This window comes from Staurois parvus, unplaced genomic scaffold, assembly GCF_062004578.1.
Source record: "Staurois parvus isolate SC_StPar_1 unplaced genomic scaffold, SC_StPar_1.0 ptg000090l, whole genome shotgun sequence".
NCBI classification, from domain to species: Eukaryota; Metazoa; Chordata; class Amphibia; order Anura; family Ranidae; genus Staurois; species Staurois parvus.
The window spans coordinates 22,436,079-22,461,825 of NW_028317886.1; the positions used below are offsets into that span (position 1 = coordinate 22,436,079).

At 42.9% G+C, this 25,747-nt stretch overlaps 1 protein-coding gene across 3 annotated transcripts in view; it reads left to right on the forward strand.

Moving 5' to 3' along the window:
- The first annotated feature begins 435 nt into the window (after nucleotides 1-435).
- Nucleotides 436-25,747, forward strand: part of PRMT9 (protein arginine methyltransferase 9) — a 41,836-nt gene continuing 16,524 nt past the window's right edge. The window contains exons 1-8 of one of the 3 annotated variants that reach the window (XM_089670479.1): nucleotides 609-744; nucleotides 9,016-9,134; nucleotides 9,611-9,759; nucleotides 13,829-14,065; nucleotides 17,115-17,282; nucleotides 19,926-20,028; nucleotides 20,174-20,274; nucleotides 21,749-21,935. In XM_089670479.1, coding sequence (XP_089526605.1) covers nucleotides 9,108-9,134; nucleotides 9,611-9,759; nucleotides 13,829-14,065; nucleotides 17,115-17,282; nucleotides 19,926-20,028; nucleotides 20,174-20,274; nucleotides 21,749-21,935 — 972 coding nt within the window. In that variant the 5' untranslated portion in view covers nucleotides 609-744; nucleotides 9,016-9,107. Of the gene's footprint in view, nucleotides 745-9,015; nucleotides 9,135-9,610; nucleotides 9,760-13,828; nucleotides 14,066-17,114; nucleotides 17,283-19,925; nucleotides 20,029-20,173; nucleotides 20,275-21,748; nucleotides 21,936-25,747 lie in introns of all 3 variants that reach the window. The other 2 variants (XM_089670478.1, XM_089670477.1) reach the window with 2 other exon arrangements.

A 25,747-nucleotide genomic window follows, 5' to 3' on the forward strand; every position in this document is an offset into this window, starting at 1 on the left:
ATATATGTAAAGCGCTGCGTAAATTGACATCGCTATGTAAGTACCTGACATAAATAAATGGCAGTCACATGGTGGGAAAGGTCTTGATTGTAAGTAGGGATTGTGATCTTAACGTGAGGTGTTGGTAAATTTGTCTGGAGCGCACATGGCTTGTTTGTGTGTGGTTGTTAGATGTGCAAATGTGTGGCCTATAAGCATCAAGGCCCAGCCACCAAGAGGCCACGTATTTGCGTACAGGCAGTGCCAACAGGTTAATACAGGCTTGGTTTTGAGGGGATGAAATGTCAATTCTAATTCACGTCTCTTTATATTTTGTATTCTATGCAGTGGGCATGGCCACACGCTCTGGCATTACATTCTACTTTCCACAATAACGTGACCTCTGTCACTTTGCCATTCAGCCTCCTCATCGCCTTCAGACTTCGCTTATGTAAATGAAGGATCCAATCAGCGTTCAACACATCATATTCCGGCGCCGCCGTGCTCATTGCGTTCCACAGATGAAACGCAGCCTGGAGAGAACGGCTTGGCACTGGGCTGGTGGTCGGTGCTGTCAGCATGGCAGAGTCTGGCAGAAGGAGCAGGTCAGGGCCTAGTGCGGGACAGGCCGCCAGCAGGAGGGAGCTGATCTCCCGGTCTATACAGAGTGCGGAGCAGTGTCTGCGAGATCATGACTATGGCACAGCCTATGCTCACTTCTTACTGGTCCTCAGCCTGGCCCCGGACATGAAATCACACTTCAAGGTATCCGCAGTATTCATAGGATTTCTAGCATGATTGGATTGTGTGCCTGCGGTCCATGTGTCTGTATGTTAGTCCTCATTCACACTGACACTGTTCTGTATTGGTGTCCATGCGTCTGTATGTTAGTCCTCATTCACACTGACACTGTTCTGTATTTGTGTCCACGTGTCTGTATGTAAGTCCTCATTCACACTGACACTGTTCTGTATTGGTGTCCACGCGTCTGTATGTTAGTCCTCATTCACACTGACACTGTTCTGTATTGGTGTCCACGCGTCTGTATGTTAGTCCTCATTCACACTGACACTGTTCTGTATTGGTGTCCACGCGTCTGTATGTTAGTCCTCATTCACACTGAGACTGTTCTGTATTTGTGTCCACGCGTCTGTATGTTAGTCCTCATTCACACTGACACTGTTCTGTATTTTATCCATGTGTCTGTATGTAAGTCCTCATTCACACTGACACTGTTCTGTATTTTATCCATGTGTCTGTATGTAAGTCCTCATTCACACTGACACTGTTCTGTATTGGTGTCCATGTGTCTGTATGTTAGTCCTCATTCACACTGACACTGTTCTGTATTTGTGTCCACGTGTCTGTATGTAAGTCCTCATTCACACTGACACTGTTCTGTATTGGTGTCCACGCGTCTGTATGTTAGTCCTCATTCACACTGACACTGTTCTGTATTGGTGTCCACGCGTCTGTATGTTAGTCCTCATTCACACTGACACTGTGTTCTGTATTGGTGTCCACGCGTCTGTATGTTAGTCCTCATTCACACTGACACTGTTCTGTATTGGTGTACACGCGTCTGTATGCTAGTTCTCATTCACACTGACACTGTTCTGTATTGGTGTCCACGCGTCTGTATGTTAGTCCTCATTCACACTGACACTGTGTTCTGTATTGGTGTCCACGCGTCTGTATGTTAGTCCTCATTCACACTGACACTGTTCTGTATTGGTGTCCATGTGTCTGTATGTTAGTCCTCATTCACACTGACACTGTTCTGTATTGGTGTCCACGCGTCTGTATGTTAGTCCTCATTCACACTGACACTGTGTTCTGTATTTGTGTCCACGTGTCTGTATGTTAGTCCTCATTCACACTGACACTGTTCTGTATTGGTGTCCATGCGTCTGTATGTTAGTCCTCATTCACACTGACACTGTTCTGTATTTTATCCATGTGTCTGTATGTAAGTCCTCATTCACACTGACACTGTTCTGTATTGGTGTCCATGCGTCTGTATGTTAGTCCTCATTCACACTGACACTGTTCTGTATTTTATCCATGTGTCTGTATGTAAGTCCTCATTCACACTGACACTGTTCTGTATTGGTGTCCACGCGTCTGTATGTTAGTCCTCATTCACACTGACACTGTTCTGTATTGGTGTCCACGCGTCTGTATGTTAGTCCTCATTCACACTGACACTGTGTTCTGTATTGGTGTCCACGCGTCTGTATGTTAGTCCTCATTCACACTGACACTGTTCTGTATTGGTGTACACGCGTCTGTATGTTAGTCCTCATTCACACTGACACTGTTCTGTATTGGTGTCCATGCGTCTGTATGTTAGTCCTCATTCACACTGACACTGTTCTGTATTGGTGTCCACGCGTCTGTATGTTAGTCCTCATTCACACTGACACTGTTCTGTATTGGTGTCCACGCGTCTGTATGTTAGTCCTCATTCACACTGACACTGTTCTGTATTGGTGTCCACGCGTCTGTATGTTAGTCCTCATTCACACTGACACTGTGTTCTGTATTGGTGTCCACGCGTCTGTATGTTAGTCCTCATTCACACTGACACTGTTCTGTATTGGTGTCCATGCGTCTGTATGTTAGTCCTCATTCACACTGACACTGTTCTGTATTGGTGTCCATGTGTGTGTATGTTAGTCCTCATTCACACTGACACTGTTCTGTATTGGTGTCCACGTGTCTGTATGTTAGTCCTCATTCACACTGACACTGTTCTGTATTGGTGTCCACGCGTCTGTATGTTAGTCCTCATTCACACTGACACTGTTCTGTATTGGTGTACACGTGTCTGTATGTTAGTCCTCATTCACACTGACACTGTGTTCTGTATTGGTGTCCACGCGTCTGTATGTTAGTCCTCATTCACACTGACACTGTTCTGTATTGGTGTCCACGCGTCTGTATGTTAGTCCTCATTCACACTGACACTGTGTTCTGTATTGGTGTCCACGTGTCTGTATGTTAGTCCTCATTCACACTGACACTGTTCTGTATTGGTGTCCATGCGTCTGTATGTTAGTCCTCATTCACACTGACACTGTTCTGTATTTTATCCATGTGTCTGTATGTAAGTCCTCATTCACACTGACACTGTTCTGTATTGGTGTCCATGCGTCTGTATGTTAGTCCTCATTCACACTGACACTGTTCTGTATTGGTGTCCACGCGTCTGTATGTTAGTCCTCATTCACACTGACACTGTTCTGTATTGGTGTCCACGCGTCTGTATGTTAGTCCTCATTCACACTGACACTGTTCTGTATTGGTGTCCATGCGTCTGTATGTTAGTCCTCATTCACACTGACACTGTTCTGTATTGGTGTCCATGTGTGTGTATGTTAGTCCTCATTCACACTGACACTGTTCTGTATTGGTGTCCACGTGTCTGTATGTTAGTCCTCATTCACACTGACACTGTTCTGTATTGGTGTCCATGCGTCTGTATGTTAGTCCTCATTCACACTGACACTGTTCTGTATTGGTGTCCATGTGTGTGTATGTTAGTCCTCATTCACACTGACACTGTTCTGTATTGGTGTCCACGCGTCTGTATGTTAGTCCTCATTCACACTGACACTGTGTTCTGTATTGGTGTCCACGCGTCTGTATGTTAGTCCTCATTCACACTGACACTGTTCTGTATTGGTGTCCACGCGTCTGTATGTTAGTCCTCATTCACACTGACACTGTGTTCTGTATTGGTGTCCATGCGTCTGTATGTTAGTCCTCATTCACACTGACACTGTTCTGTATTGGTGTCCACGCGTCTGTATGTTAGTCCTCATTCACACTGACACTGTTCTGTATTGGTGTCCACGTGTCTGTATGTTAGTCCTCATTCACACTGACACTGTTCTGTATTGGTGTCCATGCGTCTGTATGTTAGTCCTCATTCACACTGACACTGTTCTGTATTTTATCCATGTGTCTGTATGTAAGTCCTCATTCACACTGACACTGTTCTGTATTGGTGTCCACGCGTCTGTATGTTAGTCCTCATTCACACTGACACTGTGTTCTGTATTGGTGTCCACGCGTCTGTATGTTAGTCCTCATTCACACTGACACTGTGTTCTGTATTGGTGTCCACGTGTCTGTATGTTAGTCCTCATTCACACTGACACTGTTCTGTATTGGTGTACACGTGTCTGTATGTTAGTCCTCATTCACACTGACCCTGTTCTGTATTGGTGTCCATGTGTCTGTATGTTAGTCCTCATTCACACTGACACTGTTCTGTATTGGTGTCCACGCGTCTGTATGTTAGTCCTCATTCACACTGACACTGTGTTCTGTATTGGTGTCCACGCGTCTGTATGTTAGTCCTCATTCACACTGACACTGTTCTGTATTGGTGTCCATGCGTCTGTATGTTAGTCCTCATTCACACTGACACTGTTCTGTATTGGTGTCCATGTGTGTGTATGTTAGTCCTCATTCACACTGACACTGTTCTGTATTGGTGTCCACGTGTCTGTATGTTAGTCCTCATTCACACTGACGCTGTGTTCTGTATTGGTGTCCACATGTTAGTCCTCATTCACACTGACACTGTTCTGTATTGGTGTCCATGCGTCTGTATGTTAGTCCTCATTCACACTGACACTGTTCTGTATTGGTGTCCATGCGTCTGTATGTTAGTCCTCATTCACACTGACACTGTTCTGTATTGGTGTCCATGTGTGTGTATGTTAGTCCTCATTCACACTGACACTGTTCTGTATTGGTGTCCATGTGTCTGTATGTAAGTCCTCATTCACACTGACACTGTTCTGTATTGGTGTCCATGCGTCTGTATGTTAGTCCTCATTCACACTGACACTGTGTTCTGTATTGGTGTCCACGCGTCTGTATGTTAGTCCTCATTCACACTGACACTGTGTTCTGTATTGGTGTCCACGTGTCTGTATGTTAGTCCTCATTCACACTGACACTGTTCTGTATTGGTGTCCACGTGTCTGTATGTTAGTCCTCATTCACACTGACACTGTTCTGTATTGGTGTCCACGTGTCTGTATGTTAGTCCTCATTCACACTGACTCTGTTCTGTATTGGTGTCCACGTGTCTGTATGTTAGTCCTCATTCACACTGACACTGTTCTGTATTGGTGTCCACGTGTCTGTATGTTAGTCCTCATTCACACTGACGCTGTGTTCTGTATTGGTGTCCACATGTTAGTCCTCATTCACACTGACACTGTTCTGTATTGGTGTCCATGCGTCTGTATGTTAGTCCTCATTCACACTGACACTGTTCTGTATTGGTGTCCACGCGTCTGTATGTTAGTCCTCATTCACACTGACACTGTTCTGTATTGGTGTCCATGTGTGTGTATGTTAGTCCTCATTCACACTGACACTGTTCTGTATTGGTGTCCATGTGTCTGTATGTAAGTCCTCATTCACACTGACACTGTTCTGTATTGGTGTCCATGCGTCTGTATGTTAGTCCTCATTCACACTGACACTGTGTTCTGTATTGGTGTCCACGTGTCTGTATGTTAGTCCTCATTCACACTGACACTGTGTTCTGTATTGGTGTCCACGTGTCTGTATGTTAGTCCTCATTCACACTGACACTGTTCTGTATTGGTGTCCACGTGTCTGTATGTTAGTCCTCATTCACACTGACACTGTTCTGTATTGGTGTCCACGTGTCTGTATGTTAGTCCTCATTCACACTGACTCTGTTCTGTATTGGTGTCCATGTGTCTGTATGTTAGTCCTCATTCACACTGACACTGTTCTGTATTGGTGTCCACGTGTCTGTATGTTAGTCCTCATTCACACTGACTCTGTTCTGTATTGGTGTCCACGTGTCTGTATGTTAGTCCTCATTCACACTGACACTCCTATGTCTTTATGTATTTGGAGGACAGGTCTAAACACAGATAAATACATGGCTGCATATAGAGAACATAGAATCCTCTGCCCCCGGAACTGAATAGAAATGGGAGTGATTGCGGCTAAGGCTGGCCATACTTTATCCAATTTTCTTACGTCATTTCCTTTAGATTTCCCTTCAACTATATAGTGCAAGGGGTCTGCCCTGTTGGCTAGGTTTGACCTCCTATTATATGATTTTGATAATTCTAAAGGAAAATTGTACAAGGAAATTGTATAATTAATGGCCAGGCTAAGGCTCCATACCTCCTGGGCGTTTACCTGCATGCATAAGGTTGCGGCATTTTAGCTGCAGGAGGACACAGGTGCACCATCGAGCCCTGCTGCCAGCAGCCTGGTAAACTCCAAGGCACGGTTCAGATCTCATAGTGGGAACAAGTGTTCCCACTCACAATTTTTTAAGCATGATTTATTTATTTATTACTTGTACTTACATTGAAGGAAATAAGTATTTGATCCCCTGCTGATTTTGAATGTTTGCCCACTCACAAAGAAATGATCAGTCTGAAAATCGAATGGTAGGTGTATTGTAACACTGAGAGACAGAATAGTAACAAAACATTCAAAAGAAATGAATGTCTAACAAATTATCCACTGATTTGCATGTTCATGAGGGAAATAAGTATTTGATCCCCTATCATTCAGCAGGATTTCTGGCTACCAGGTGTGTTTCATACAGGTAACAAGCTGAGATTAGAAGCAGTCTCTTAAAGGGAGTGCTGCTAATCTCATTTTGTTACCTGTATAAAAGACACCTGTCCACAGGAGCAATCAAACAATCAGATTCCAAACTCTCCACCATGGCAAAGACCAAAGAGCTGTCCAAGGATGTCAGGGACAAGATTGTAGACCAACACAAGGCTGAACTGGGCTACAAAACTATCACCAAGCAGCTTGGTGAGAAGGTGACAATTGGTTGGTGCAATCATTTGCAAATGGAAGAAACACAAAACAACTGTCAGTCTCCCTAGGTCTGGTGCACCATGTAAGATCTCACCTTGTGGAGTGTCAATGATCATGAGAACAGAACTACATGTGAGGATCTTGTCAATGATCTCCTGGCAGCTGGGACCACAGTCACCAAGAAAACAATTGGTAACACTACGCCGACAAGGATTGAAATCCTGCAGTGCCCGCAAGGTCCCTCTGCTCAAGAAAGCACATGTCCAGGCCTTTTGAAGTTTGCCACTGAACATGTGAATGATGCAGAGGAGGACTGGGTGAAAGTGTTGTGGTCAGATGGGACCAAAATCGAGCTCTTTGGCATCAACTCAACTTGCCGTGTTTGGAGGAGGAGGAATGCTGCCTATGACCCCAAGAACACCATCCCAACTGTCAAACATGGTGGTGGAAACATTCTGCTTTGGGGATGTTTTTTCCTAAGGGGACAAGACAACTGCACCGCATCAAAGGGACGATGGACGGGGCAATGTACCGTCAAATCTTAGGTGAGATACTTCTTTCCTCAGCCAGGGCATTGAAAATGGGTTGTGGATGGGTGTTCCAGCATGACAATGACCCAAAACACACGGCCAAGGCAACAAAGGAGTGGCTCAAGAAGAAGCACTTTAAGGTCCTGGAGTGGCCTAGCCAGTCTCCAGACCTTAATCCGATTGAAAATATGTGGAGGGAGCTGAAAGTTCGAGTTGCCAAACGTCAGCCACCAACCCTTAATGACTTGGAGAGGATCTGCCAAGAGGAGTGGGCCAAAATCCCTCCTGAGATGTGTGCAAACCTGGTGGCCAACTACAGGAAACGTCTGACCTCTGTGATTGCCAACAAGGGATTTGTCACCAAGTACCAAGTCATGTTTTGTGAAGGGGATCAACTACTTATTTCCCTCATGAACATGCAAATCAGTGCATAATTTGTTAGACATGCATTTCTTTTGAATTGTTTGTTGCTATTCTGTCTCTCAGTGTTACAACACACCTACCATTCGATTTTTAGACTGATCATTTCTTTGTGAGTGGGCAAACATTCAAAATCAGCAGGAGATCAACTACTTATTTCCTTCACTGTATATAGCGCTGTCAATTTACGCAGTGCTTTACATATATATTGTACATTCATATCAGTCCCTAACCCTCAAGGGGTGTACAATCTAAGGTCCCTAACTTACATTCATACATACACATACTAGGGCCAATTTAGACATAAGCTAATTAACCTACCACGTGTTTTTGCATGTAGCATGTAGAGCAGCCCATTAACCACTTGAGCTCTGGAAGGTTTTACCCTTTTTATGGCCAGGCCATCTTTTGTTATATAGCACCACTCTACTTTAACTGTTAATTGCTTGGTCATGCAACCCTGTACCTAAACAACATTTTATATAATTTTTTTTTTCCAAACAAATAGAGCTTTCTGTTTGTGGTATTTGGTCACCACTGGGTTTTTTTTAATTATATAAACAAAAAAAATTTCTAAAATTTAAAAAAAAAATGTTTTTACTTTCTGCTATAGAACCTACCCAATTAAAAAAAAAATCATAAATTTAGGCAAAAATATATTCTTCTACATTTCTTTGGTAAAAGACAATCTCAATAAGTGTATATTAATTTGTTCATGTGAAAGTTGTACAAACTATGTGATATATACTGGAACTTTTTTATTTATTTCTTTTTATACTGGTAATGGCAGTGATCAGCAGCTTATAGTTGGACTGTGATAGTGCGACGGGCAATCTGACACTAACTGACACTTTGGGAACTGAGACTGACATCACCAGTGACACTAATTCAGTGATAATACTATACACTGTCACTGTACGAATGACACTGGCTGGGAAGGAGTTAACATCTCTGGTTGATCACGCTATTAAGGCTGGCAATATATTATACAATTTTCTTGAGATTTTTGCTTTAGATTTACCAAAAACCATATAATAGGAGGTCAAACCCAAACAACACTTTCAATTGTATCCAATTAGGTAGGCCCTTGCACTACACAGTTGAAGGTAAATCTAAAGGAAATTGGACAGAAAATTGTATAGTGTATGGCCAGCCTAAGTGTCTGCCTAATAAGTGGTAATGTATTATGTGCTGCTTTTTACTAAATATCTCTTTGTTCCTTCTCCTTGCTTTGCAGGGGGAAGAAAAAAAGAGATAATTTCCTCTGTACAGAGCCCTGTGTTGGTTGTTAATACAGGGCTCTGGACTGTGATTGGATTTGCTGACAAAATGATTACACGCAGCAGGAGCCGGCAGGTGGGGACACGCATGTGTGGTGGTTTAAGTGAATGCTTCCCTATGCGCTACGTGCAAAAATGTGTGTAAATCACACTTAAAAATTGTGACCGTGCATTACGTTTATCACCCAAAAGAACCTCTTGTTCCTTTTTGGGCAATGAATTTTGTGATTTTTAAAGGCATGTTTTGCTGTGATTTTCATTAATGACTTTTTTTTTTTGTACATGTTATAATGTGATCACTATGATTGGTCATCACATGATCACATGATGCCCCAGGTTCAGGATAGCAGTCACAGGATCGCACCGTTGCGCGCCCTAGGGAGCGTACCAGTGCGCATGAGCAGGGCGCAATACAACTATGTCTCTTTTCCTGCACATGCTGCAAATGTACTGCTGCTAGTTGGCAAGTGGTTAATGTGCTGCAAATTATGAGTTCCTATGCCTTTATGTCCTCTACTTCTTCCTTTTTTTTTTTTTCTTCATTTTTTACAGGAAACCTTTCAGTATGCACTTTTCAAATGGGCTGAAGAGCTTTATACTTTAAATAGAAATCAAGATTTATTTAACTGTTATGAGCAAGCATTTGAGCTTTATCCAAATGATGATGTGATTTGTAACAGCATGGGCGAGCAACTCTTCAGGTGAGTATTCTACTTGGCTTTACAGAAACCTTTGGAAATGACCCGTTACACATTCCAATAATAACCAATGTTCCTGCTTAATGCTAACAATATTAGAATTGTGTTTTCAGTGTAGATTTTATGTTCTTCGTAAAGTTTATTTCACCAAATTCATCAAAATGTTTAAATCTTAAATGTTGTGTTGGGGAGGTGTAATGCATTGTGCATTTTGCACGTTGCATTTTTATGCAACTTACACCAAAGCACATGTATGGTTTGAACAGGGCACATAGACAATTGTTTTCTGTGGGCCCTTGCATTGAGCCTTTGTTGATCTATGTAAATCAAGGCAGCTCACTGAGCCTAAAATACTATGCATGGACACATAGGATAACACTATTTAGCTTCTGGGAGCTTAAAAAAATGCTAGTGTGCATGGAGCCTTAAATACAAAGAAAACTCCAATGCATTAACTTTCAGTTCTGATAGTTTTCAGAGCAGAGCTTTCAGGGCACAGATCAGTGACTTTGTATTAAAGAAGTAGTAGGGCCAAATAAGTTCTTTGTACTGCATTCCTGTGACCCGTATTCAGCCTACAGCGGGCTGCTGTTGGCTGATATCACTCTGGTCTAGATTCTGTAGGGATCCCAACTTTAATGTCGGGAGCCACCCAAAAGCCTGAGTGGCAGCTGGCTCAGCTTCTCAGCATGCCTCTGAGAGCCTGAGCCAGCCGTTCCTGCCCCCTCCACAGTCCAGTGCTCCAGTGATCACTTGAGGGGCAAAGCAGAGAGCCAGTGACTGACAGTCACTCTCTGCTCACTGAAGTCTGAGAACTGAGCAATCAGCGGTTTTTGATCGCTCAGTTCTCAGTGTAGAGGCGGTGGGGGAGAGATGCAGCATTGTATCGATGCTGCAGCCGCCTAGCTGAGTTTGTATGTATGTGTGTTTTTTTTTTTTTTCCCCCCCATATACTGCACTTCTCCTTTAAGGCCCCCACTCACACTAACCACCTCTGTAACCCTAGTCCTAACCCCAACACACTATCTCTGTAACCCTAGTCCTAACCCCAACACACTAACCATCTCTGTAACCCTAGTCCTAACCCCAACACACTAACCATCTCTGTAACCCTAGTCCTAACCCCAACACACTAACCATCTCTGTAACCCTAGTCCTAACCCCAACACACTAACCATCTCTGTAACCCTAGTCCTAACCCTAACACACTAACCATCTCTGTAACCCTAGTCTTAATCCCAACACACTAACCATCTCTGTAACCCTAACACACTAACCATCTCTGTAACCCTAGTCCTAATCCCAACACACTAACCATCTCTGTAACCCTAGTCCTAACCCCAACACACTAACCATCTCTGTAACCCTAGTCCTAATCCCAACACACTAACAATCTCTGTAACCCTAGTCCTAATCCCAACACACTAACCATCTCTGTAACCCTAGTCCTAATCCCAACACACTAACCATCTCTGTAACCCTAGTCCTAATCCCAACACACTAACCATCTCTGTAACCCTAGTCCTAATCCCAACACACTAACCATCTCTGTAACCCTAGTCCTAATCCCAACACACTAACCATCTCTGTAACCCTAGTCCTAACCCCAACACACTAACCATCTCTGTAACCCCAACACACTAACCACCTCTGTAACCCTAACACACTAACCATCACTGTAACCCTAGTCCTAACCCCAACACACTAACCACCTCTGTAACCCCAACACACTAACCACCTCTGTAACCCCAACACACTAACCACCTCTGTAACCCCAACACACTAACCACCTCTGTAACCCCAACACACTAACCATCACTGTAACCCCAACACACTAACCATCTCTGTAACCCTAGTCCTAACCCCAACACACTAACCATCTCTGTAACCCCAACACACTAACCACCTCTGTAACCCTAGTCCTAATCCCAACACACTAACCATCTCTGTAACCATAGTCCTAATCCCAACACACTAACCATCTCTGTAACCCTAGTCCTAACCCCAACACACTAACCATCTCTGTAACCCTAGTCCTAACCCCAACACACTAACCATCTCTGTAACCCTAGTCCTAACCCCAACACACTAACCATCTCTGTAACCATAGTCCTAATCCCAACACACTAACCATCTCTGTAACCCTAGTCCTAACCCCAACACACTAACCATCTCTGTAACCCCAACACACTAACCACCTCTGTAACCCTAGTCCTAACCCCAACACACTAACCATCTCTGTAACCCCAACACACTAACCACCTCTGTAACCCTAACACACTAACCATCACTGTAACCCTAGTCCTAACCCCAACACACTAACCATCTCTGTAACCCCAACACACTAACCATCTCTGTAACCCCAACACACTAACCACCTCTGTAACCCTAACACACTAACCACCTCTGTAACCCCAACACACTAACCACCTCTGTAACCCCAACACACTAACCATCACTGTAACCCCAACACACTAACCATCTCTGTAACCCTAGTCCTAACCCCAACACACTAACCATCTCTGTAACCCCAACACACTAACCACCTCTGTAACCCCAACACACTAACCACCTCTGTAACCCCAACACACTAACCATCACTGTAACCCTAGTCCTAACCCCAACACACTAACCATCTCTGTAACCCTAGTCCTAACCCCAACACACTAACCATCTCTGTAACCCTAGTCCTAACCCCAACACACTAACCATCTCTGTAACCCTAGTCCTAACCCCAACACACTAACCATCTCTGTAACCCTAGTCCTAACCCCAACACACTAACCATCTCTGTAACCCTAGTCCTAATCCCAACACACTAACCATCTCTGTAACCCTAGTCCTAATCCCAACACACTAACCATCTCTGTAACCATAGTCCTAATCCCAACACACTAACCATCTCTGTAACCTCAACACACTAACCATCTCTGTAACCCTAGTCCTAACCCCAACACACTAACCATCTCTGTAACCCCAACACACTAACCACCTCTGTAACCCTAGTCCTAACCCCAACACACTAACCATCTCTGTAACCCCAACACACTAACCACCTCTGTAACCCTAACACACTAACCATCACTGTAACCCTAGTCCTAACCCCAACACACTAACCATCTCTGTAACCCCAACACACTAACCACCTCTGTAACCCCAACACACTAACCACCTCTGTAACCCCAACACACTAACCACCTCTGTAACCCCAACACACTAACCATCACTGTAACCCCAACACACTAACCATCTCTGTAACTCTAGTCCTAACCCCAACACACTAACCATCTCTGTAACCCTAGTCCTAACACACTAACATAGTCTTTTTTCAGCCAGAGGCCCAGGCACCCTGGGGTGCCTTCTGTGTTCTTCAGGGGTGCTTTGGGAAAATGCTTATAAATTGCCCCAAATTTCCCAAAAGTTATAAACAAGACAGCAAGTGGATTAACCCTGCTTTTTGTTACACTAACCACGAGTTTTTATTGTGCAGAATTACAACCTTGGGCACTGTGAAGGTCAGCTGCTGGCATCCTAACAACCGATGATATAATTGGTTGATAAGGAGGATGTCAGTTGCCTGAATCCTTGGTTTTCCTCTCTCCCTCAGCACTGGGGTCACTTTAGCTGAGTGAGGGAGAAGAGGAACGTTGGAATACTAATCAGTACCAGTGTGCAAAGGTGCAATAGCTGTGAAAGAATAAACCACCTTTGGATGTGTGGATGTTGCTGCATTATGTAAAACCATGTGTTTAGTTCTTTACATTTTAGAATGGGGTGCCTCAAGATTGTGTGGCATTTTAAAGGGTACCTTGACTGGAAAAAGAAGGTTGAGAAACACTGCTCTAACACACTAAATGTCCCTGCAGCTCCAAGCTTAACACTCACACTAACCATCTCTGTAACTTTAGTCCCAACACTCAATCTAAACCTGCCTGTAACTGTAGTCCTAATCATAACACTCACTTGTCATTGCTGTGATCTGTTTGGTTTGCAAAGGTGCATGCAATTCGTGTTTCTTTGTTCTCTGTACAATATCAATAAGCATTATTAATGTTGTACATTTCGGATGCAGACTTGGTTTTCGAGATGAAGCAGCTGATTATTTCTACAAAGCCTTGAAGCTTAACCCAGACAGTGCTGATGCCAAAGAAAATTTCAATCGCGTAGCAAACTGGTTGGTGGAACGCTGGCATTTCATCATGCTTAATGACAAGAAGAGGAACCAGATGTATCAGAAAGCTATTGAGAAGGCCGTACAAGCCGGCTGCAGAACTGTGCTGGATATTGGCACTGGTACCGGAATTCTAAGGTTTCTCCAAAATATATTGGTATTTTATTGATTTGTGTCTAAAGAGGTTTGTAGGAAAATGTCTGTTTAAGTAGCCTTTTCATCCTTCGCACTGTCTCCATTTCATTGGGATAGGAAGCTTTAGATTCTTGGTCTTAGAAGAAAGTGCCTGTGACAGATTTTTACTTCTATGCAATAGATTTATGGTCATGCCCACAGAATAGGTTTTTTTGGCTCTGCTATTTAATAGTCAGCAGCAGAGGATAATGCTTTCTCCCCAAATTTCTGCCAAATCATAGAAATCCCCAGTGAGAAGCCTGTGCCTTTTAGGTCCCATCCTCTTCACTATGGCCACAGTTGTTAATATTGGCCTGGTCACAGTATTGAAACACAGCCTGCTTTGCAAACATGACAGCTGCTGTCAGCAAAAAGGGAACCTAACATGATACAACTATTAAAGTGTAACTCCACTTTTGTGAAGAAAAATATGTTCTCCTTGGGTGATCAATGTACATTGCAAGGATTTTAACAAACGTTGTTGCAGATTCCTACCTTTAGGGTCGGTTCACACCACATGCAGTCCAGTGCATTTTTGTTCTGCATCAAAAACACATTGATAGGTTATATGATTTCCAATGGTTTAGTTCACACTAGTGCGGTCAGTTTCAGTGCATTCCAGTTACAGAAAAAAAAAAAGCAGAAGATGCTGCATTTCTTCTGCACTAAACAGCACTGGAAAGTGGTAAAATGCATCAAAGCATACCGGAATGCACAAAAAGTACTGGAACACACATGTCCTTATTTAAGGTGAAGAAAAAGAGGGGGGAGGGGGAAATGCACCAGAATGCTTTAAAAAAACCACAAACAAAACATCCTGGAATGTGTCAAAATGCTCACGCAGAAATGAATCTGGAACGCATACAGACTGCATTTCTGTGGTGTCACTGTCACTAATGATGGTGCACTATTCCTCCCACTGTCACCAATCATGGGGCAATATTCCTCTCACTGTCACCAATCATGGGGCACTATTCCTCTCACTGTCACCAATGATGGGGCACTATTCCTCTCACTGTCACCAATGATGGGGCACTATTCCTCCCACTGTCACCAATGATGGGGCACTATTCCTCCCACTGACACCAATGATGGAGCACTATTCCACCCACTAACACCAATGATGGAACACTATTCCTCTCACTGTCACCAATGATGGGGCCCTATTCCTCCCACTGTCACCAATGATGGGGCCGTATTCCTCCCACTGTCACCAATGATGGGGCCGTATTCCTCCCACTGTCACCAATGATGGGGCCGTATTCCTCCCACTGTCACCAATGATGGGGCACTATTCCTCCCACTGTCACCAATGATGGGGCACTATTCCTCCCACTGTCACCAATCATGGGGCAATATTCCTCTCACTGTCACCAATCATGGGGCACTATTCCTCTCACTGACACCAATGATGGGGCACTATTCCTCCCACTGACACCAATGATGGAGCACTATTCCACCCACTAACACCAATGATGGAACACTATTCCTCTCACTGTCACCAATGATGGGGCCCTATTCCTCCCACTGTCACCAATGATGGGGCACTATTCCTCCCACTGTCACCAATGATGGGGCACTATTCCTCCCACTGTCACCAATGATGGGGCACTATTCCTCCCACTAATACCAATGATGGGGCACTATTCCTCCCACTGACACCGATGATGGGGCACTATTCCTCCCACTGACACCGATGATGGGGCACTATTCCTCCCACTAATACCAATGATGGGGCACTGTTCCTCCAACTAATACCAATGACTGGACACTATTCCTCCTTCCACTGACTACAAGCACTATGTCATTTTTTTTTTTTTTACTCCTACTGACATTGGGACATTTTCTACTTCCACTGACCAGTCCGGCCCTCCTAAAGTCTGGAGGACAGTAAACTGGCCCTTTGTTTAGAAAGTTTGGAGACTAATGCAGGCCATGGGTCTAATTCCGAACAAATTTTCTTTAAAAAAAATCACTTATTTTGTTTGTCTTGTAATCCGATGAGGCCACCATTGATTTTGAAATTTGACAAATGAAGACTTTAATTTTACCTCATGTTGCTGTAGAAAACAATTTTTGTAAGAATTTTCTTTTCTTTCCAGGTCACAGCTCATGCTCATTTCTTTTTCATTTGCATTTCTTGCATGATTCTCCCATCATTAATTAGATATTCATTTGTTTTTCAAAAAATTTCCAACATGCCTGATCACTCATATTCGATGGTCACTTGAAAATGATCTGTTAATGTGGCCCACTAATGATGCGAAAACCGAATTAAAATTCTTAGAAAAGATTTTCGAAAATTCTTTCAGAATTCCACCCATGTATGGCCGGCTTTATTTTCCCCTTTTGGGAGTATCTCACCAAAATGTTTGCTGCAGGGGATACCAAAAATCTGACGTGTGTCTTAGTGTAGACTTCTGGGGAAAATCGATAAGACAATCACTCAAGCAGGAAATTACATTTTCATAGGCGTGCACAGAACGGCTCTAGGTAGTCATATTGTATTGCATTTTACAGAAAATTACAGCACTGCAGATTGAAAAGGGAAGGTCGTTTTTAATAACATTCAATTACAATATGCCTTGAGTTACCCTTTAAAGTGGACATGTGATGACTTTTACAAGCTGTGCGTTCCTAGGGTAGCAGCTTTTTACTGTAACTTCCCTACACACAACCAATGTGCAGCCAAGTTCCTTTTCCTCCCCCCACTTGCTTTCTCCATTGCTTATTGCAGAATAGCAAGTAGGGTAAGATGATGCCATTTCAGTTTTAATTAATAAATTCTATTATATAGAATGTCTGACTAGACATTCTTGTCTTGCTACCATTGTGGACATAGACCATTCAACACAGGATCCAGGGTAAAGGGCTGTCATACTAATTGTATGTATTTTGTATGGTTTTCAGCTGGACTCCCAGCTGGAGTTTTGGTTTAAAAAAATTTCGGTCATCTGAATGTGATGTGTTTTCCTTGTATATCCCTGTCTTTTTTTTTTTTTTTCTGATTTAGCATGCTTGCAAAAAGAGCGGGTGCTCCTCATGTTTATGCCTGCGAGCTGTCTAGAACAATGTATAACCTGGCCCGTGAGGTGGTGGCAGCCAATCAAATGCAAGAGGAGATCAAGCTACTGCACATGAAGTCTCATGATATACAAGTCCCCGAACACATCCCTGAAAAGTATGTGATCGATACTGCTAGAGGAAGCAGCATGTTGTCTACAACAAGTACCCTCTGTGTTGCCACAAAGTAACCAATTAAATTTAGTCTTTTATTCATTAACTGTTGTTTTCAATGCAAGTTTGATCCCAATTGGTAATACAGGCAATTCCTAACTTCAGAACTTTGACAAATTAAAATGGAGCTCCAGGCTCTCCCAAAATAATTAAAAGTGAGCAGCTATAAATACTGTAGCTGGCTTAATATACTCACCTTGCACTTTATTAGGTACACCTTGCTAGTACCGGGTTGGACCCCATTTTGCCTTCAGAACTGCCTTAATTCTTTGTGGCATAGATTCAAAACCAGGTACCCCCTCCCCCAAAAAAAGTGCCAAATGTGGCAATGGAGGGGGTGAGGAGGCAAACCAGCAGAACTTCCCCTTTTTGGTGAAGGTTCGCTTTAAGATCCTCCTTCATAACTGGTGGACTTTTCATTTAAAATACTTGTTAAGCTTCCTGTTTCTTGTTCATAGAGGACGGCATGAATGTATATAGTAACTATAATATTTTTTCTGGTTTACAGAGGATGCAGGTGCGGAGAAGTCACATTATCAAAATATATTAGATTGTCTAATCCAGAGCTTAAAATTTCAAGTGCTGAGCTACTAGCCAGGCCTTAGAGTTACTCGCCACCAACAAACACACTCAGACACCTGTACACACACAGACATGTACATACACACACAGAAATATGCACACACACGCACAGAGACACATGTACATACAGACACATGTATACACACAGGCACGTATACACACAGATACATGTACAGACACATGTACATACACACACACATGTACGTACGTACGTACGTACGTACGTACGTACATACATGTACATGCACACAGACATGTACATGTACAATTGTACATGCATACACAAACACACACATGTACACGTACCCCCCCCCCCCCTAAAAAGTTGCAGTACTACGTTGTTCACCCACAGATCTGGGTACTGCACTCTAGGGGGAGGCAGAGAGCACAGCACACACTCCTGTCTTTGCTTTCACTGCGCTCAGCTATTGAGCAGTCTGACGGCGGCTCCCAGTGCCAATGACCAATCCGGCCTGAGCTCTGAGCCTGCTCAGCAAGATGGCCCTGGGGGACACACTCGCCCCCACCATAATTTCAAGCCCTGGTCTAATTGTTTAAAGCTTATCTTTAGACAAAACCTTTTGGAATTAATAGAGTATGGGTAAACCCTAAATCAGGTTATGAGTGCTGAGTCTTGTTAAGGAGATTTCCATTCACTCATTCTGGTTACCATACCCGGTTCCAGTTTGAGTGAAGTTGGGCTCTAATAAAGCTGTTAAAGGTGCATTGATGGTATGTGAAAACAACTAATCAAATGTGTGTGCTCTAAAGTCAGCTAAATGAATGGTTAATTCTAAATGCAATGATTCACCCATTAAAATGTTAGTAAAGTAAAAAATCAGCAAAACCGCTGACAGACAGGGTTTACTATAACAGAAGAGACCCTAGAGGTCTCTTTTGTCATATATATCCCCCCTGCCTGTCAGTGGGTAATGTGGTCTAAGCTGCACATGTGCAGGTAAGACCATATTTACAGCCCTCTGTGTGTGCTGTTGCATGCACATACGTGGGAGTGACGTCACCTTGGCCTGGTCATTCAAGATATGAAACCTAGAAGGAAGACCAGGTGAAGATGAGAGCACTGGGACCAAGGAGAGCCGTGACAGTATAGTGCTGGAGTGCTCCGTTTGCAGGGAAGTCTGCCATAATTTACTAGTATGTGGTGCATATTAGTACATTATGAGTTAAACCTCCAGGGAGGGGGGGGGATTTTTTAAAAATACCAGGAAGACTTTACTGCTGCTTTAAATGCTTTGTTTGAATAGCTATAAATGATTGCAAGGTAAACTATATCCTGTGTGGTACCTACTGCCATACGACATTAATTGCATAAACATTTTGGATTTGCCTAAAACTGAAATCTGTAAAAAATGCAGTAATGCCTCTAGCCAGTTAGCCATCATCTATTGGTCTAACTACCTTGAATTGTAGAAATATACAACTTGGTTCCTGAAAACTGTTTGTGATTAGTGCATCTTGACCCACTTTTAATGCAATTGTTAATGTCATTTAAACAATGTGAAGCTCAGTGCTTAGCAGAAACTGGTAATAAAACTTGCTGACCTTCTAAAGGAATTGCATAGCTTCCATTCTTTATGCTCTGACTTTAATTCTGGAACAAATTTGAAGCAAATAAAGTGAGAAATTCTGATTTGTTAATTTGCAATTGGATTAGAACATTTTGAATCCACATGACTGCTAGGCAGTTAGCATTTTCAGAAGGAGGTCAGCAATGGAAACCTTACTCTCATGTCAGATTCCATTTCTTATTGTTTTGTAGCCAAAATCCTTCTATTTTATGTAGTATCTCAGTTAAAAAAAAAAAAAAAAATTACTTCTGCTTTTCGACACGTCCAAGTCTTATAGTGATACTCTGAGCAGATGAAATCTGTTGGTTGTGGAGTTGCCCTCTTGTGTGTTTTGTTGTTTGTTTTTTTTTTTATTTTTTTTTTATGGATGCATAAGTTGTGCTTGTGCTGTTATTTACACTTTTGGTCTTCTTCAGGGTTTCACTTGTTGTCACAGAAACTGTGGATGCTGGTTTGTTTGGTGAAGGTATACTGGAAACTCTAATTCATGCCTGGAAAAACTTACTTTTAGAACCAAAGGTTAGCAAATTAAATATTACTTTCCCAAAGTGCTTCCAATAAAGGTGTTGGAGAGGTCTTATTATTACACTACTCCTTTCTTAGTATAATATCTTTTGTCTAAATTGATACGTTTTTTTTTTTGTTTTTTTTTTATTCCTCTCAGCACAAAACCTTGCACTGTAAGTCATATGGACAGGTCATACCTGCGGGTGCTGTTGTATTTGGAATGGCTGTGGAATGTCCAGAGATACGTAGACATCACAGGTGGGCATCACAGGTCACTTTTTTTATTATGTTTGAAAAACCATAAATACATCAGATGTATAGTGCACAAATGATATGAGTGACTGCACTCTTTTTACTTTTGCTGATAGTGGAAGTAAAACCAAATACCTATATATGTGTAGTTCTATTATTTATTCGGAAATGCCTCAGATGTGATGCAAACACTTTGAAAATCATTACTAGTTCTAGAACATATTTGTTGGTACATAAAGATGAACTCCAGCTAATCAGCTAAATAGGCAGATGAAATACATATATGAGAGCTGTTTTTACCTGCCAGCAAATTTGTGTTTCTGTTCATTCAGACCTGAGATTTACACAGTTCTGCCCAAACTCTTCACCTATCTGTACTGCAAATAATCCACCTAGATCTTTTCCTTCCACCCCCCCCCCCTCCCCCCCAGCCTGTGACTGGACAGTGAAAGGTAAAGCAGTTGAATGATGAGCTCGTCTCTCTGTCTCTTTTCTTCCTCATCCTATCAACATGTTCTCTGATAGTGCAACAAAGCACAACACAGTAGAGCTCAGTCTGCTGTACATGGTATTGCAAGAGGCTGATGCCAAATAAAATTCAGATACTTATACTGTCTGCTTTTAAGTATTTGAATCCAATGAGTGATTTGTTTTGTTACCTGCCTTGAGTTTAGCTGATGGAGAAAAATTTAGAAGTAATGAAGTAGCTTTCTAGAATTCACTGTATGATGCTTGCTTAAGCCTTGTGTGCTCCAGCCCAGAGAAAAAACTTCAGAAAACATGACCCTGACTTTATGCCTCCCGAAGGGCAGTGCTTTGCTAAGTAGTGAACATAGATAAGCCAAAAAGACCGGTTCCCTTTTATTGTTGAGAACAGAGGGGCAGTTATAACCTGCCACAAAAAAGCCTTCAGTGCAGCCATTATTATTGCACCTTGGTAATGGCCAGTGGTCTCAGGGTGGCATCAGGCAGGTGAAAAATGAGCTACACTCCCTACAGTGCTTGACCAGTGCAACAAGTGGGTGTTTGTAGTGACTGATAACGCCTTGCAATACCAAGATGAAGCAAGAATTGGCAGCATTCAAGCAATATTACTTTTCACTTTCCTATTTGTAAAATTAAATAAGTCAAGAATAGCCAGTGTTTTGATGCCTTATGTGGTACTTTCCCTAAGGCGACATATTGATGAAGGACTGTTGCAAGAGTGCTGCCAACCAAGGACAAGGGCCTCTGAGATGTCTATACTTCAGATTTTGGTGACTTGTAGCTTTTTTTTTTCAATTCAGTTATTGAAGTGAAATGCACAAAAAGTAAGATTTGTGTCTCTTCAATGGAGAAAATGAATTGGTCTTGTCAAGCACCTGCCATCGTTTGAGCAGTTATTGTTCATAATACGTCTCATGAAAAATGAGCAGGTATGCAAGGAAGTATTTAGAACTTTCTACTGAATAATAGGAATCCTCTTTTTATTATCTCCTAGGGTGTTTGTAAATGAGGTTGCTGGAGTGAAGCTCCAATTGCAGTTTTCCAGTCCTGTACATAGCAGTCATAAAAGTGATGATGTAGCAGAACCATATTCTACAGAAAAAATGAGCAGAGTGCCTGGAGGATATAAAGCACTGAGTCAATCCTTCCAGGCATTAACAGTGGACTTCAACAGCCTGCAGGTAATAGCCCCTAATAGCTGTTGGTTGCAAGATGATCAGGGTGTGCTGTCTATGTTTAGCTCTGTAGTAGCAAAAGTGGGTCAGTTTGTTGAATATGATCTGCTCATGGGTGCCTCAGCAGCAAATTGAGAAGTAAGTTTTGGTACAGTGGCATAGAGTGGGTAAGTGCACATGGGTGTAGTGGGCATCTGTTCAGTGGTAGCAAGTGGGCACAGGGCATATCAGTGCAGTGGTGATGAGTTGTAGTGTGCATCAGTGCAATGACAGCAAGGGGGAATAGTGCATGTTATTGGGAAGCGGGAATAGAAAGAGTGTTTGTTGCTGTGACAGTGAATTGTCAAAGTGCTTATTGGAGCTGTGGTGGAAAGTGGGCGTAGTGTACATCTTTTGTGGTGACAGTGAGTATGGAAATGCACATGGGTGAGGTTGCAAGGAGTAGACACAGTGCATGTCAATACAGTGGTGGGAAGTGGTTGAAATATGAGTGACTGGGAGGGTGGTTGGGTCAGGGAGCTTATTAAAGTCTGTTTACAACAGTTGATTGCATAGAAACTTAACCTCTAAAATTTAATAAAATGCAAAGTCCTTCCAAAGAGTTCTCTTCTGACATACTGTATGTGAGGCTGGAAAAAATTGAGTACTATTTTACTTCCTAGATTCTTCTTTTACAATAACTATAGGATAAAATATTATTAAATGCAAAGCAATGCAATTTAAAAATAAACAAAACAAAAAAAAAACCACGACTGAGGGGAAAATGTGGCATCGCTTGTAGAAATTGACCTATGTGTAAGTTAGTTTTCTTTCTTTCTTGTTCATTAAGGGACACAGGCATTCAGAGACGGTTGTGTTTACACCTGACTTCAAGATAATTAGGCAATTGCAAACAAAAAAATTGTGGCCAGCCAAGTAAAACCCCTCCTACTTGCAGCATATTTTACTTTTTTGTAGTATCCTATGAGAAAAATGGTCATCGTGTGTATTTTTTTTTTTTCTCTGCCCTGCCGAGAAAAGGCCACTTTTTTTTAAAATTCAAAACTCCTGATTCTCTGGAAGATTCTCATGATCAATGCCAGCCTGTGAGGCTGGGAAAGGTCCTTGACAGGAATCTCATCTTCTGATCACTGTTTTGGAACTTTGGCCAGTTTGGCTATGCTTGGAACACTGGATCTCTTGACCGGCAAGTCATCTGATCTGAATTCAGGTGGACAGTGCCACTGCCATCAGGGAGAAATCAGAAACCGCAGTGTGGCAAGAGTGGTAGAAAGGATCCTGTTGTGGGCAGAACTACACATTCTAGTCTTGTTTGCCTTTTTCATCTTCTGCATTGACAATTGGCAGGCAGACTTCCTTAGCTGGAAGCACCTGAATCTAGGGAAGTAGTCCCTACATCTGGAGGTGTTCCAGGACCTGTGTCACATGTGGGGAACATCAGATTTGGACCTTGTTACTTCCAGGTTAAAAAAAAAAAAAAAGTGGACAGGTTTGTTTCCAGGTACGAGGATCCTCTACTGGAAGCAGTGAATGCTCTGGAGGCTCGATGGGATCAATACACCCTGATCTTTGCCTTTTCTCCACTGAAACTCCTGCCTTGTCTGCTTCACAGGATTGAGTTGGAGGTCATTTTGATGACCCTCATAGCTCTAAACTGGCCTGAGTGGATACAGTAATCTGAATATACTCCTGGCAAATGCTGCTTAGGCTCTTCCAGCTCATCTGGATTTTTTTCTCTCAAGGACTAATTTACCATCATACTTCATAGCTGCTGGCTTTACCAGCATGACAGTTGAAGCCCAGATTCAGAGACTGGGTATCTCTGAATTGGCGATTCCCACAATGTTAAAAACTAGGACATCTACTTCCCGCAAGGTCTATCGGTGCACATGGAAGACGTACTTTTCTTTCTGTGAGACAAAGAACTTTCACCCCAGTAAATTCCTTGTTACAGATGGGCTTGGGCCAGCATTTAGCCATCAGAAGGTCAGGCCTCCTGTGCTTGCAAAGTTATTCAGAAACAGCTGGCTTCCCATTCCATGGTCAGGACAGAGTCTGTCCCTGTATGTTCTCCCAAGACTCTGGTATCTCAGTTTTCTCAGATCAATAACTGCCCTTTAAACCAGTCAGAGATATCCCCCTTTTCATTCTCTGCACAAGGTTGCATTTTTGCTGGCATTGCCTTGGCTATGCAAGTATCTGAACTGGCATCCTTTTTTTATGTAATAAAACCCTTTTAAGGTCTTAAATGAGAACAGAGGAAGTCCAATCTGCTGCACTCCAAACAATCCACTTTATTGAACCAAGATAAAACCAATACAGAGAGTGGAAAAACTGTGGGGGACTGGCAGGTAAACGTGTTTCACGCTAAAGACAGCGCTTATTCATTACCAAGACCTTTCAGGTCTTACACGGGCTCATGGTGTTATGGAGTCCAAATCCTTCTTTTCTTCCTTCCCAAGAGAGCTTCAACCTTTCACCTCAACCAGGGCATTTTTCTTCCATCTGTTTGTCCGGCTACAATTAATTTTCTTTATCGTACATCACGGGACACAGAACAGGCCATAAAGACTATGTGGGTAATATACCACCTGTAGGTGAATGGACACTGGCCAACCAATCATACAGGAAGTCCTCCCCCATATAACCCCTCCTACACAGGAAGTACTCAGTTTTCTCCCAGTGTTTGTTTCCCCTGGGAGGGTCGGCCAGTCAGGCAGGAGGGTTGTGTACGTGCTACATTCCCCTTGTTTTCAGTCGACTGCATTGGAGTGTTTTGCTTCACTTTTTAGGCAGGTCTATGGTGTATGCTGTGTTTTGATTGAATTCTTACACAGTTCTTGTAATGCTAGTGGAGATAATGCCATCCAGAAACCGGTGTGTGGGAGGCACAGCAGGAAAGGGTGCAAATGTACCTTCGCCGGGTCCTATGGAGCCTAGTCAAAGTTCTGCTGTGTTATCCTCTCCTGAAAGACCAGGGGCAACAGGTCAATCTGAGCCACTGTGTTTATCCGGCATTGTGGCTACTACCGGTGTGTCCGCTTTGGCGTATGTAACTAAGGAGGATCTTGCATCACCCTTAGCGGGGTTAGAAGACAAGATTGCTGGTATAATTGCATCGGTGGCTCGGGGGGGGGGGGGGGGTTTAAGAAGTTGAAAAGATCCCCATCTTTGGACCCACCAGACAGTGAACAAGAGTGGTTGGAACCTGAGGATTAAGATGAGGTAGAGGATCTTGAAGAGGGTCAGGCAATTGATTCTCTGACAGAGGAATCAGAGGTTATTAAGACCCTCACTTATATGGTCTGGTCAGGATTTAGGTTACCCCCAGTGGAGGCATCTGAGGTTTCTTTTTCCTCTTTGAGCTCATTAAAGCCGCCTCAAAGTATTCGGGCATTTTTGGTGCATTCTCTTTTGGAGTAAGTTATGTATGCTGTCTGGGACAGACAGGGTTTTTGTTCCACCTAAAAGATCCTCCCTTCTGTGTACTATGGAGGAGAAGTTTGTTAGAAAGTGGGGCATGCTGGAGGTAGACGCAGCTGTGTCTTCCCTGAATAAGCATTTAACTTGTCCTGTGGATAATGCCAAGGTGTTTAAGGATCCGGTGGATAAGAAATTAGAATCGCTCCTCAAGGCTTCTTTTTCATGGCAGAGGCTGCTGCTATCGGTATCTGTCAGAGTCTGACTGTGTTAAATGGGTGGTTAAAAGACCATCTATCTTGGAGGAGGATACAGCTGTGGATTTGGCAAATTTACCACAGACCTTGTGTTTTGCAGTTGATGCCCTTAAGGATTAAATTCAGCAGATTTCTTGAATG